Source organism: Ursus arctos, unplaced genomic scaffold, assembly GCF_023065955.2.
Source record: "Ursus arctos isolate Adak ecotype North America unplaced genomic scaffold, UrsArc2.0 scaffold_4, whole genome shotgun sequence".
NCBI classification, from domain to species: Eukaryota; Metazoa; Chordata; class Mammalia; order Carnivora; family Ursidae; genus Ursus; species Ursus arctos.
The window spans coordinates 49,299,420-49,314,547 of record NW_026623056.1 but is presented as its reverse complement, the minus strand read 5'-3'; the positions used below and the strand labels follow the sequence as shown (position 1 = coordinate 49,314,547).

Here is a 15,128-nt window from a genome sequence, read left to right as displayed (position 1 = left end):
TTCCTTCCCTTGAAATACTTGACTTTGTTTCAGTAATCAGTTTTCCTCATTTGGATAAGAAGTTCATGATCGTATTCATGCATTTATCTGATAGCCATTTCCCTTAAAGGAAATTGCTTCCTTCAGAATTAGCCCCCTGTAGCTTTTCTTTCTCCATGTTTCTGATGACCTGTTTTGAAATTCTTATGGAATTAAAGTTTTGTCCCTTTCCAAATTTGTAATTCCCTTCTCTTGGAGTAAGGAACTTGGCTCTCATTATTCTTCTGTGTTTACATATTTGATTGATCATCCTGTATGTAACTGATCTCTGATCTTCAGCCCCACCCTACCTGTGTGTGGACACTCTTCTCTCTTTGCTTGGGGTCTGACTCCTTATTTTAGGCTGCCACTCCGTGTGGACACCCTCCTCACTTAACTCTGCCTCTGAATTCCCACCACAACCAGCCCACCCATGCAGATGTACACATATGCCCTCCTCTCCCTGCTCTGGATTTGATTTCCCACATCGGGCTACTTCTCGCCTGGAGGCCTTCCTCACCCTTGGTTGTGAGGCTGCTCTTCCCCATCGCACGGATGGATGCCTTATTCACTCTGCTTAGAATCTGACATCTCACGCAAGGCTCTCTTGCACCCTTTGCCTCCCCTATTGGGCTCTGACATCTGCTCTGGTCTATTGCTTGACTCTTTTCTCACTATAAACACCTGCCTTGCTCTTCTTCAACTAATGACTTTAGGACTGAAATTTTCAGGAAGGCAAGGCCTCAACTAGGTTGTTTAAAATATGAAGAAATGATGGTTCAGATGCTTATGTGACTTGTCCAGGGTCACCGAGCAGATTAAAGACATTGTCAGTACAAATTCAGGTATTCCTGAGTATAAGCTATGTGAGGGCAGGGACCTTGACTCTCTTGTTCACTCTATCATCCTCGGCACCTAGCGCAATGTCTGCATGAGTAGAACAAATGAATAAATGAATTATTCCCTGTTTAGTTCTTTTCCTTTTCCTGTTTCTTTTTGTGATCTTATATATGTGTGTGTATACAAAATTGATGTCTATACATTTGTCTATAACCAATAGAAATCCATGCCCTTACATAAATGTCAACATCTAAATATCTGTGCCTAAGAATTTCTTCTATTCCATAAATTTCTGGAGTTCCTAGCTGGATAGTTGGCATATAAATGAAAATATAAAAGTACTAAGAATCTATAGCCATTATAATATCCCAGGATTCCAGCACTTGCATCGAGTACGGAAGAGAAAATGTCTGAGAACCATCAAAGTCAGTTTTTGGTCACCAGACTACATGACAAACGTGGGTCCCATGATCAGTTCCTTTAGTCACTCTGCACAACTAAATAAGACCTTTCTGCAGATGATCGTGCAGGCAGTGTCTCCAAAGCATGCTCTGAAAGATTGCTATCCCTGAGAAATTCTTGAGAAGAGGATTCTGTGGTCAACACTGGGAACTTGACAATTCACAATGTATGTGAACATATTAAAGGTTCTAAGAAATTCCAGAGTTGAAGAAAACTATTACTTTTATGTAACCTAATGTCACTCAAATTTCCTTAACCAGAGAGCTCCTGTTTAGAGTAATACCTGCCCAAGTCTCACTTCTTCATTCATACAATGGGCAAAAATACCTGTTACAGAATAAATGAGATAAAGATATATAAAGTGCATAGCACAGTGCTTGGTATGTTCTAGGCACTTTGTAAGTGCTACCTTTTCCTTAGACATTATTTATTTAAAATTATCTCTTTTATTATTGAAAGAGTAATAGATATATTCATTATTATTATAATTGAAAAAATATTAAATGCGAAAGTTAAGAACTTCAAATTATAAAGGATGTAAAATGAAAAATGAGCTTCTTAGATCTCTGAGATTCCCAAGAAGAATTATTTTTAATGTACCCTTCCCAACATTTTCTGTGCAAGTACATGCAGACATCTCAGAAACAGATTTTTAAAAATCTATTCACAGCAAATGGAACAGTGGATTCACATTCATTTATTTGTGCCGCTGCAGCATTACCTCTAAGTTCTTCCATTTTGGGGAACATCAATGTGTTTTTCTGAAATCTTGGGTGGGTTAAAGGTTAGAGCCTATGTTCATGTCCCCTAAAGCTGTTTTTTGATAAAGTGAGTACTAGAGAGAATAGTGGAAATATATCGTTGTTTGGGGGGTTGAAAAAGTCAACTTAAATGTGTCCTCTTTTGCAAAATCTTTCTTAACCCACCAGGAACAGGACTCTGATTGAGGTAGATATTCATTCTTCCATTCTTTCCGTTCATGATGGAGAAGGGATGGGGGAGAGAACATGAGAGCCTGGGCAGGAGAGGGTCAGAGCTGCAGGTGCAGAGAAACCAGCGTACGTTGATCCAGATGGTGAGCTAGTCAGCCGGGGCTGCTGCAACAAAGGGTTACCACTCAGTGGTTTAAGCAACACAAATTTATGGTCTTACGGTTCTGGAGGCTAGAAGTCCAACATCGAGGTGCCAGCAGTGTTCGTTCCTTCCGAGGGCTTGGAGGGAAGGCTCTGCCCCAGGCCTCTTTCCTTGGCTTGTGGACAGCCATTTTCTCCCTGTGTTTCTTCCTAAATTCTTGCCTCTGTGCATATCTCTGTGCAAATTTCCTCTTATAAGGACACCAGTTTTGTTGGTTTAGAGCCTACTTTAATGACCTCATTTAAACTTGCTTACCCCTGTGATGACCCTATCTCCAAATAAGGTCACGTTCTGAGGTACTAGGGTTTAGAAATGATAGGGTTCTTTAGGGAGACACAATTCAGTACTGGGATTTTGTGCTTTTCAAAACTCACTCTGTGCTAGTAAAGCCCACTCACCAGCTGTGGCTTTCAAAATGGGGGTTCCTTTAAAAAAGTGCAAGTACTAGAATCATGTGTGTGTGTCACTGCTTAAACCCCCTGTTGACAAGAGGGAGTCTGTGTGGCCTGAAGCTGTCAGGCTTCCTCTACTGGACCCCCCTAAAACCAAAGTATAAGAAGATGGCTTGGTTTCTTTCTTTCTTTTTTTGTCATGTTCAAGAAAATTTTTTTTGTTATGTGAATCACCATACAGCACATCTTGGTTTCTTTTTTATTTTTTTGTTCCCTTCCCCACCTTCTGTTTATCTGGACATTTATACTTTGACCCTGTCAATTATTCCCTCCCTTTCTTCTTTATGACCCTCAGTTATCTTCTCCTCCCATAATTCCAACCTCTTTTTTCCTGTTCTCGTTCAGTGAAGGATGAGGAAATTGCAATGAGAGCATGTACCTTTCATTAGATGATTCAAACTGCAGCCTGCCTGATTAACCTAAAAAGTCCTAAAAATGAGGACTTCTGCCTGATAGATCACTGAAAGGAGGAATTATTTTTATTTTTTAGAGTAGTTTCTGATTAAGCTTCTTGGCTCAAGAAGAAAGACGCTACTTGTTCTTCCTCCAGGAGTGGATTTGTGGCTTGGCTTTCCCATGGCTTCCTGCCGTGCTTTCGACCTCAGGGCGCTGGTGGCTGTTGTATGTGGATTGCTGACAGCCATCGTTTTGGGACTGGGCATCTGGACAACTGTGATTAAGATCCAGAAAGGTAATGCTGTTTATGGTTAACTATGGTATGTTTATCTTTAACTTACTATGCTTAACTCAAATCAAGAGAAGGTATGGAGCCTCTGGCCCAACGCCGGTACTGCAAATAGCTGCGTCTGGGCTGAGGCAGCCCACCCAGGCGTCATGTGTGAAATACAACAGGCAAGGGTCAATCGATGGCTAGCATATGGCTGCACACACACGAATAGGAGTGTGTGTGTGAGTGTGCAGGGGGATGAATTACATAGTTTAGCCTCTTCTTGCTCTTTGAACTCCTTTTTTTTTCCTAAGATTTTATTTATTCATTTGAGAGAGAGAGAGACAGCCAGCGAGAGAGGGAACACAAGCAGGGGGAGTGGGAGAGGAAGGAGCAGGCTCCTAGTGGAGGAGGGGAGCCTGATGTGGGGCTCGATCCCAGAACACCGGGATCACGCCCTGAGCCGAAAGCAGACGCTTAACAACTGAGCCACCCAGGCGCCCCATGCTCTTTGAACTCCTGACTGGATAACAGCTTAATTAAAATCATTAATAACACATGTTTGGGTTTGCTTAGCTAAATCCAAGAAAGATAAATAATTACGGACACACACAGACGTATGCACATAATCAAACATGTGCAGAATGGAATTTCACCTCCAGAAGAAAGTTTAGGGATGTTCTCACTAGGATTGTAAATAAAATCTTATGGGTTGTACACAAACTTCTCACTTTCCAAGTATTAAAAACTACTCAAAAATGAGGACTACTTAGAAAATGATTTTTCTGGTTGTTCAACAAATATTTGTTAGTAAACTGCTGTGTGCTAGAGCTGACACTGGAAGGTGGGAGGGGGCAACGGTGGGTAAAAGAATGACGTTAGAGGCAAACCCCCCAGAAACTCGCAGCAAAGACTGTCTATAGCCCCAGCGCTGGCCCCCTGGGCTGCAGAGGCTCTCCAGAAAGGGATTCAAAGCTGGCTGTGCTGAGTATTCCCTTTGTAACAGAGAAAGATCCTAATAAAACCGGGTAAATAAGGGTGAGTAACACCATCAAAAGAGCAGAGGGAGGGGTGATGGCCTCTGAGAAGGTAACTGAGGAGGATAGGAGGTGTGCAGAGCTGGCAGAAGCACAATGAGTAGCTGCGAGGACGCACTGTTGGGGACAAAAGAAGTCCGGTACATTAGCTGCTGGTGGAGGGGGAGCTGAGGAGGGAGCTGCTCGCCCTCCCCTCCCCCCACCCCTCAGACCTTTATTTAGAAAATATTGTACTAACAGGATTTGGATGATTAGCATGAGAAGATTTGCCAGAACAAAACCAATAACATTTAAACTTGAGAAAAATGTGTTTTTATTTGTTGGTTTAAGTTTTGTTTAAAGTTAAAAATTATGAACTATGGGTTTCACCCTATTAAGGCTGCTAAATTTATAAGACTTTATTTAAAGAGTATACTTTTAAGGAGTCTTTCTTTCCTCCCTCCTTTCCTTCTTTCCATTATATGACATCTACTTTAAAAGGGAAATTTGTGGTGAGTTATAAAGAACACAGGTACAATAGAACTATTAAAATAAGGACCAAAGTATAAAACATTATAAGGAAGTAAACAGAGGGAGTTGCTAAAAACAAATGCGAAACATAATTCCTGAAACCCATCCCTGAACTTCCTGAGGGCTAAGACCCCAAAGGAAGCGTAATAAGCAAAGAAAACCCTCGTTTAGCAGTACAAGCATACCAGCTCCTCAAAAAAAAAAAAAAAAAAGAGACAAATGTGTCCTTGCTCTGAATTTTTCTTAAAAAATGTTTAATTTGATTGTAGTTGACATACAATGTTACATTATTACATTCGCTTCAAGTGTACAAATGATTTGACAAGTTTATGATTCATGCTTATCTCATTTAATCCTAACACCTACCTTGAGGCAGTTATTATTATATCCATGATATTGATGGGAAAACTCAGGCTCAGAAAATGTTGTCAAGCCTACTTAGCTAGAGAGTGTTGGGTCTGGGTTTAAATCTAGATTATTCTGACGTTAGTTTCTTTCTCTTCACTCCCGCATATTCTGCCTTCCTAGAGGGAAGACAAGGGTGACTCAATCAATTAATTCATCTCTTTTTTTTTTTTTTTTTGAGGCAACTATGCCCCAAACCCGTAATTCACAAAGATAAGCAGTAACCAGTAGAATGGTTTGCTAGGCAAGTTTAGGCACTTTGGTAAGTCACATTGTTTGTCTTCAAGTCACCGAGATCTACATGACCAATGTTGCGTGTAGAGTGTAGATTAGTATGTTCACTTTTAAGGTTTTCTGAGTCTTTGAGTGTTGTTTATAGACATTTGGAGTAACTGCTCTAGCTTTGCCACATTCTTCTAGGGTTTTTCCAAAGTATTTCCTTCAGCTTCGCAAAGTTATGTGATTGTCTGCTGTTGAACTTGTAGTCTAGAGCAGCAAGAGAGACTGCATTTAGACTGCATTGCCTGGAAAACTGCTCATGTTCTAATAGCTTTCCTCCTGGTGACTGCCTTTAATGGAAAGATTACTCACATTCACGTAAGCCCCAACATCTACTGGCCATCAAACAAGCCATGAAAGAAATTATCCCTAATTATTCTAAGTGTAATTATTCATCTTTTCCAATGAATCGTTGGTTTATTTATTTATTTATTTATTTATTTATTTATTTATTTATTTTTAATGTTTTTTTATTATATTATGTTAGTCACCATACAGTACATCCCCGGTTTCCGATGTAAAGTTCGATGATTCATTAGTTGCATATAACACCCAGTGCACCATGCAATACGTGCCCTCCTTACTACCCATCACCGGTCTATCCCATTCCCTACCCCCCTCCCCTCTGAAGCCCTCAGTTTGTTTCTCATAGTCCATAGTCTCTCATGCTTCATTCCCCCTTCTGATTACCCCCCCTTTCTTTATCCCTTTCTTCCCCTACCGATCTTCCTAGTTCTTATGTTCCATAGATGAGAGAAATCATATGATAATTATCTTTCTCTGCTTGACTTATTTCACTTAGCATTATCTCCTCCAGTGCCGACCATGTTGGTTTAAATATCAAACAAGTGCTTCAAGACATGGCCTCTAGAATGCCAGTGATCTTCTGTGTAGTATGGAAAACCTTTTTAGTCTCCCCCTACTGCTTAATAAGGCCTCTTGTAAAAGGTCATGGTTTAAAGCTCTAGTCCAGATGAAGTTGATAGCATTTCATGGAAGTAGACACAACTTCTTTCAGAATTGCTAGAATAGTCTTTGGCATTTTTATGCCACTGTTGAAAACATTAAATAATAATGATCTTTTTTTTTTTTCACCAAAGCATCACAATGAGATACATTGTCAAGTGCAACATTTTCTCCACCTAGGCTTTCAGGAATAAGATATACTATGCTTTTGGGGCGCCTGGGTGGCACAGTGGTTAAGCGTCTGCCTTCGGCTCAGGGCGTGATCCCAGCGTTGTGGGATCGAGCCCCACATCAGGCTCCTCCGCTATGAGCCTGCTTCTTCCTCTCCCTCTCCCCTGCTGTGTTCCCTCTCTCGCTGGCTGTCTCTATCTCTGTCAAATAAATAAATAAAAAAAATCTTAAAAAAAAAAAAGATATACTATGCTTTTGAAGTTTTGTTTGGTAAAGAAATTTTTCAAAACTAATGATGACTCTTGCAATTTCCAAAAGGAGCTCAAAACTTGGAGTTCTTCTGAGATGATGTCAGTTTATTGGAACACTCTTCATCCAGAGTTGCACATGGCTGTCTCCTTTGTTGATTTAGGTCTTAGGTTAAGTATCATCTCTTCAGAGAAACCTTTTCTGTCCATTCGGTCTAAGGTTATCATTCTGTTTGCTCTCTTTCACATGTATTTTGTTCATGGCTTTTATCATCTGATAATCTCTCACTTATTTGCTTGCTATCTCCCCCTTCCTAGAATGAAAGCCCCAAGAAAGCAGGGAACTGACTTATTAATCTGCATTCCCTGCACCTAGAAGAGTACTTGGAATATAGTTGCCAATACATAGCTGATGAGTACCTTGAAAGAATCATGTGAAAACCAGGAACTGGTTTTGACAACTGGACTAAAAGTTGTCAAATAGTTGTATTCGGAAGGAAAAGAATATAGCTACCAATTCCTTGTAATTTGCCTCAAAATATTAAGATAAATATTATTATGGATTTGTTTTCAGCAGTTAAGCAGACACCATTTTAGTTTTCTTCTTCTGCTCCAAGCCATGCAACACTCTAACCATTTCCAGAACTTTGGCTTCATTCAGACCTCTCCAGCTGTGTATGGCCTCTTTTGTTTGGCTGTATGATCAGCAATCTTATAGGATGCTTTTATGTTGGAGCAAATCAAAGTTTTGCCAGACCTCCAACCTTTTCACATTAAATATTCCTTGTAGAATATCAAATAATATGCACCTTATCTAATGTGTTTTCAGAATGGACAACAATAAGGGGCTCTATCTCTGTTGGACTTGTGCTCCCAATAGCAATGAACCTTGTGATACAAGAAGCAGCGTGGCTTTTGGGCCCAATAACACTTGAGGAAAGTAAAATGAAACATAATTAAGTTTTATTGTACATCTTTCCCTTGACATTTTCCAACTTGAGCTAGGCCTGATGTAAACACAGACAGATGTCCATAATCATAATAGTAGGGGATGTTTTCCTTAACTCTTAGGGAGAATATCTTAACCTCATAACATATTAGCACTGATGATAATGCCTTATTGAACCATATCCTGTGTCTCTTCTAGATTATAAAATTCCTCCTCTCTGCCATCGTGAGTGCCTTTTCCACCCCTCTCCAGATGCTCTGACCTTCATTTCCTATCACAGGATTCACTTATGCCTCAGGCCAACAAGAGATTTAGCAGGTTGAAATATTCCCAAACCCCAAGGTCAAACTTCATAGCATTGGAATTCTTGCACAGTAGGAAACGTGGATTGTGGGGAAAGGTCAAGGAGAGTTTACTGATTCTCAGAAAATAATTTGTACACAGATGCTTGACTTTCATTTTACTCAATTACAGTGCTTCCTCAAGAGGCAAACTTGGTAATAAGTCAAACTCATTGAACTGCTCCTGGAGTACAGGTTGCATTTGGGAGTTCAAAGAAAAGGTCCCCATGGAAACGGTTGGGTTTTAGGCAGCTATAGTGTTATTTAGTCTTAATATCTATTCTGCTCCTTTACCCAGTTTCCCTTCTTACTTCCTCATATAAGCACTCTCTAAATCGAGAACACAATTACTATGAAAGGGAAAGGATTTGTTTTGGGAGGAATAAATTTTGTTATGTAATTGCCTGAGGGGCATGAATTATTTTAACATCAGTGATGTTCAAATTGCTGATCCCATTTTCAAAGTCAGTTTCTTAAATTAAGAGGCTAGACGCTTGGCTTAGTGGATTTTTCCTTGATTTCCAGGTATTAGTTTTACTTAAATTTCTGAATACGACCGCCATCCATAGATCTTTTGATAACATATGTTACTGAAGAATGTCTAGTATGAAGTATGGTGATTAGGACTGTGCACATGAGAATCGGGGGTGGGGGGAAGTAAATGAGTAGGAAAAAAAAGAAGTTCTGGAGCCGGACTGCCTTGTTGAAATGCCAACATCACCACTTACTAACTGAGTAAATTTGAGCAAGTTACTCAACATTTCTGTGCCTCAGTTTTCCTATAATGGGAATAATAATATACCTACCTTACCGGGCTCTCATTAAATGATTAAATGAGTTAATACACTTGTAGGTTTAAGATGACATCTAACACACTATAAGCACTCAACAAATGTTAAGTGTTATTTTTAATTTATGAATTCTTCGATAATTTAGTGCATAGTTTTCTCCACTCCCTGAATTATACCTTGAATAGATGCCATTGACCTAGACTGGACCTTTGGATTGAAATTCAGCTTATCAAACTGAAAGTCTACTATAGGTATAATCATTAAGTTCAACTGATTAATTTATTTAAAAAACTTTTTAAAAAATACAATTTATTTTTATTTCAGTGTGGGGGAGAGAGAGAGAGAGAGGGAGAGCTTGAGCACATGGGGGAGAGAGAGAGGGAAAGGGAGAGGGGAAACAGACTCCCGATTCAGCAGACCCAGTGTGGCTTCTGAGGCGGGGCTGAATCTCTCCACCCTGAGATCAGGACCTGAGCCGACCTGAGCTGAAACCAAGAGTCAGAAGTCCCACGGAGTAATCCACCCAGGTGCCCCTCAACTGATTAGTTTAAAACAGAAACAGAAACAGTTCTAAGAATTGCTGTATCTTCCTGCATTAAAAAAAATATTAAACTATACTATGCCATCAGGGAAAATTTTATTAAAATATGTAACCAGTTTATTAAACTATGTAACCAGGTAGTTCTTTCGGAATAACTTTTACCTTAAGGAAAAACTATACCTTATGTATTTTATTTGTTTAAATTTTTTAGGGTTTCTTTTCACAATGGAATATGCTTTCCTAAATATTGTCTTCTCATTTAAGAGGAATCTTCCTCCTCATCCAAATATTTCAAATTCCTGGTCTGGGACAAATGACAGATACCAAGACGTTAAAACCCTAAGAATTGGAGCCAGACACTAGAGTCTTCTGATGGAATTTCTTTAACTAAGGAAAGATATTTTTATTCCTGCACTTAATTAAACTAGACTTTTCAAAACAGATTCTAATTTTGTCTAGTTGAGGAGAGGAAATGAAATTCACGTTTTCCATTTGAAAGTTTTAATATTTTCTGCTACTTTCTCAGGCATCATGAAGGGGTTTTACATATGTTCTGCATTTAATTGTCCATGTTTGTGTAGTAAAGATATTGAAAATAGTGCTAATATTTCTGGAAATACTACTTATTATAATTTAAGAAAATGTAGGGAAATATTAATATTATATTGGTGTTACAAAAGAAAAATACTACTATTAAACATATTCCAGTGTATTAATCTTCCAGTAACTTGAAGCTGATGATTACCCTCCCTGTTTTCCTGTGGTAAAGGCAGCACTGTTAGGAGAATTAGGAGAGTTACGAATCAAGCAGCACTTGATTAGTAAACAAGAGATCTGAGTTAACGCCACTCAGCTATCAGTTAATTACTGATCTGGAACAAGTTACTCTTTATATAGAAGGTCCTCTTTATGTCAAATGGAGATGTTGGGCTAATGAATAGCTAATGTCATTTTTATGAGTCCATACGTTTAAAAACTAGTTAAATGAAAGAAACAAAGCACTTAATCTTTCTGGGTCTGATTTTCTTTACTTAAAATATGGAGGTTTAAAAATACCAATACTCCCTTTGTTATATTTTGTGGGTAATTTAAGGGGACGGGGTCTTGAAATGGGGAGCAAAAGGTGTTAAAATTGTGATTATGACGGAAGAGTGGTAACTCAGCTTGGGCTTGATATCCTCAACCAAAATGCAAATTCCAGAGAGGCCAGTGAGCAAACATTTGTTGAGTACTGTCTATGCATCTGTCATGAAGCTGGACCTGGGGATAAAAGAAATTTAAAAAATAAAATATAAAAGAAAGTCAATTCTAGGGAAGGCTGTTTGGCAGTAATGAAAAGAACAAAGTAATGGAATAGAAATTAAAAACAAAACAAAAGCAGACATCAATGAAACCAAAAGGTAGTTTTTTTAAAAGATGAATTTAAATAGATAAATACCTGGTGAGATTTGTTAAGACAAAAAGGCATAATTAAGCAATATATACAAAAATAAAGGGGGTCATAATACAAGTAGGATAACAGACAAGATTTAAGCAAAAGTCAAGTGGGAATGCTAACCCAGAGCCTGAGTCTCCCCTTCCCGGCTTGCCTCCTTGCCTCTGGGTCCTCAGGAACCCTGCTGGGCTTCCAGGGATTGTGGGTGCCTCCCCCCACCACCCCAAGTTGGCCTCTCAGGGAGCAACGGCACATTCTCTGAGGGGTGGCTGTTCATAGCTTGATGGTGTGGGCTAGGGTGTCTGTAGGTGTGAGCACAAAGCATCCTGGGAGTGGGACTGAGACAGGCATGGGGAGAAAGGCGGCAGCTGCAGCTGGGGCTGTTTGCCACATTCTGATGTAGAAATCCCAAGGAATCCACTGTTTCTAAATTCAGACATGGACTTCCAGGTCCTTATGAAGGTATGTTTATCATGGCATTAGAATCAAACCCATGGATTTTATTTAGCAGCATAGACTAATTTGTAAGTTTTACATTTACTTTTATATAAATGGTATATAGGTCTTCATTGTACTTTGTCCCAGACCCTGCATATAGTTGTATTGTTAGTGAAAATTCAGATTAGTACAACCTCTTTGGGGCAAGCTGGAAATAACTGTCAAAATGACAAATGTGGACTCTTTGGCTCAGAATTCCAATTCTGGGAATGTATTCTCTAGATGAGTTTGTACAATTGCAAGGTAGAATTTGTACAGGGTCATTTTGAAACAATTGAGAACAACAAAAGTGTCCACAAATAAGGGGTCAATTAAATAAATTAGGGTATATCCATACAATGGACTATAATATAGCTGTAGAAGGAGAGGTGGAAGTTCTCTATGAACTGTTGTGGAAAGATTTTCAACATGCATTGTTAAGTGCAAGAAGAAGCTACAGAAAAGAGGAAGAAAATAAGACTACAGATTCATATTGTTTGTACTGAAAAAAAGATTGGGAAAAATGAGTAGAAATTATTACTTGTGTATATTTAGGGATGAGAGCAAGATTATATACCTTTGTATGTTATTTTTATTTTCCAACTCTGTGAATGTATTACCTATTAAAATATAAAGTAAAGCAGTGATTACAAAAACCTAATAAAACCAAAAGCAAATACTATGGAAAACCTTATCCTGGCTAATATAAAAACTTTGGCCAGGTGGCAATTTTCTAAAAAAATGTAAATGACCAAATTCACCCCCAAAGGAAGGAAAAAACCTAAATAGAATAGTAACAATTAGCTCTTGGAGGAGTTAAGATGGCGGGGGAGTAGGGGACCCCTTTTTCAGCCGGTCCCCCGAGTCGAGCTGGATAGGTACCAGACCAGCCTGAACACCCACGGAACCAGCCTGAGATGCAGGAAGATACATCTGGATCTCTACAAATGAACATCTCCGGCGCTGAGTATTGAGGTACGAAGCGGGGAGCCGTCAAACCGCGCACAGATATTGGAAGATAAACAGAAGGGGGAGGGAGCCAGCGCGTTCGGGCCTGGGAAGCGGTAGCCACCTGCACGGGGGAGCAGGTGGACTCCCGGACCGGCACCTGCTTGAGAGCAGACTGACACCATGAGCCGGGGAACGCGCGCCACCAGACCGAGACCGGGAGCTCCGGGAGTGCGTGAGGGTGGCTGGCAGCTGGCGGTGATAGAAACACAAAGGACAGAGATGCACCGGCCCTGGAAGTGAGGGCTGGGACGCCGGGTGTGGGGTGCACAACCCAGGACACTGCAGGGTTTAGCAGCACCAACAGAAAAAGAGATAAAGTGGCCAGAAGAGCCCAGTGGAGAGCGGACTGCAATCCCTCTGTTCTGAGACAGAGGCTGGGATTCGGCCACTGCTGCTCTGACTCTCAGAAGAGGCACAGCAAACCACCAGGGAAAGCCGCCAGAGAACAAAAGCCTGGAAATACCGTCTCACAGTATGCCCATCCCCATCCCCCCTCGCAGGGGACACGGAGACTCTACCCAAACAGGGTTGCCTGAGTGTCAGCGCATTAGGCCCCTCCCCCAGAAGGCAGGCAGAAAAATCAAGAAGCCCACATCCCTAAGGTCCCTATAAAACAAGTGCACACTGCCCGGGTCCTGGTCAATAATTTGGGCTCTGGGCATCCCTGCAACCTCTCCTCATCAGAATGACAAGGAGGAGGAATCTTCAGCAAAGAAAGGAGACAGGGACTGTGGCCTCTGCCACAGAACTAATGGATATGGATATAACCAAATTGTCAGAAATGGAGTTCAGAGTAACAATGGTCAAGATGATGTGTAGACTTGAAAAAAGTATTAATGAAAATGTTAATGAGAATATAGAATCTCTGAGGGTGGAAATGAGAGTGAATCTGGCAGAAATTAAAAATTCTATGAGCCAAATGCTGTCAAAACTAGATGCTCTGATGGCCAGGGTGAATGAGGCAGAAGAACTTATTGGCGAATTGGAGGATGGGCTAGTAGAAAAGAAAGCTAAAATAGAAACGTGGCTCAAAAAAATCCAATCTCAAGATATAGGTTACGGGAGATTACTGACTCAATGAAACGTTCCAATGTCAGAATCATCGGCATCCCCGAGGGGGTGGAGAAAAACAGAGGTCTAGAAGAGATATTTGAACAAATTGTAGCTGAAAACTTCCCTAATCTAGCAAAGGAAACAAGCTTTCGTGTCCAAGAGGCAGAGAGGACCCCTCCCAAGCTCAACCATGACAAACCTACGCCACGTCATGTCATAGTGCAATTCGGAAATATTAGATCCAAGGATACAGTATTGAAAGCGGCCAGGGCAAAGAAATTTCTCATGTACCAAGGCAAAGGTATCAGAATTACATCAGACCTGTCTACACAGACCTGGAATGAGAGAAAGGGTTGGGGGGGCATTTTTAAAGCTCTTTCAGAGAAAAACATGCAGCCAAGGATCCTTTATCCAGCAAGGCTGTCATTCAGAATTGATGGAGAAATAAAGACCTCCCAGAATCGCCAGTTATTGACCAATTTCGTAACCACGAAACCAGCCCTACAGGAGATATTAAGGGGGGTTCTATAAAAGTAAAAAGGCCCCAAGAGTGATACAGAACAGAAAGTCACAATCTATAGAAACGAAGACTTTACTGGCAACATGGCATCATTAAAATCATATCTCTCAATAATCAGTCTCAATGTAAATGGCCTAAATGCTCCCATAAGACGCCACAGGGTTGCAGATTGGATAAAAAGACATGACCCATCCATTTGCTGTCTACAAGAGACTCATTTTGAACCTAAAGATGCATTCAGACTGAAAGTAAAGGGATGGAATACCATCCTTCACACCAATGGACCTCAAAAGAAAGTTGGGGTAGCAATTCTCATATCAGACAGATTGGATTTTAAACTAAAGACTATAGTTAGAGACACAGAAGGGCACTATATTATTCTTAAAGGATGTATCCAACAAGTGGATATGACAATTATAAATATATATGCCCCCAACAGGGGAGCAGCAAGATACACAAGCCAACTCCTAACCAGAATAAAGAGACATATAGATAAAAATACGTTAATAGTAGGGGACCTCAACACTCCACTATCAGCAATAGACAGAGCACTGGAGCAGAAAACCAACATAGAAACAAGAGCTTTGATGTTATACTAGACGAGCTGGACCTCATAGATATATATAGAACACTACACCCCAGAACCAAAGAATACTCATTCTATTCTAATGCCCATGGAACATTCTCAAGAATAGACCATGTTCTGGGTCACAAAACAGGTCTCAACCGATACGAAAAGACTGAAATTATTCCCTGCATATTCTCAGACCACAACACTTTGAAATTGGAACTCAACCACAAGGAAAAATTTGGAAGAAACT

The 15,128-nt window shown here is 40.2% G+C and overlaps 1 protein-coding gene across 1 annotated transcript in view; it reads left to right on the top strand.

Annotated features, from left to right (window-relative positions):
- The first annotated feature begins 3,243 nt into the window (after nucleotides 1-3,243).
- The window catches only part of ADGRG7 (adhesion G protein-coupled receptor G7), a 76,960-nt gene continuing 65,075 nt past the window's right edge, over nucleotides 3,244-15,128 (top strand). Inside the window, exon 1 of the mRNA XM_026492182.4 lies at nucleotides 3,244-3,597. Within this exon, the coding sequence (XP_026347967.3) occupies nucleotides 3,483-3,597 (115 nt within the window). The 5' untranslated portion in view covers nucleotides 3,244-3,482. The remainder of the gene's footprint in view (nucleotides 3,598-15,128) is intronic.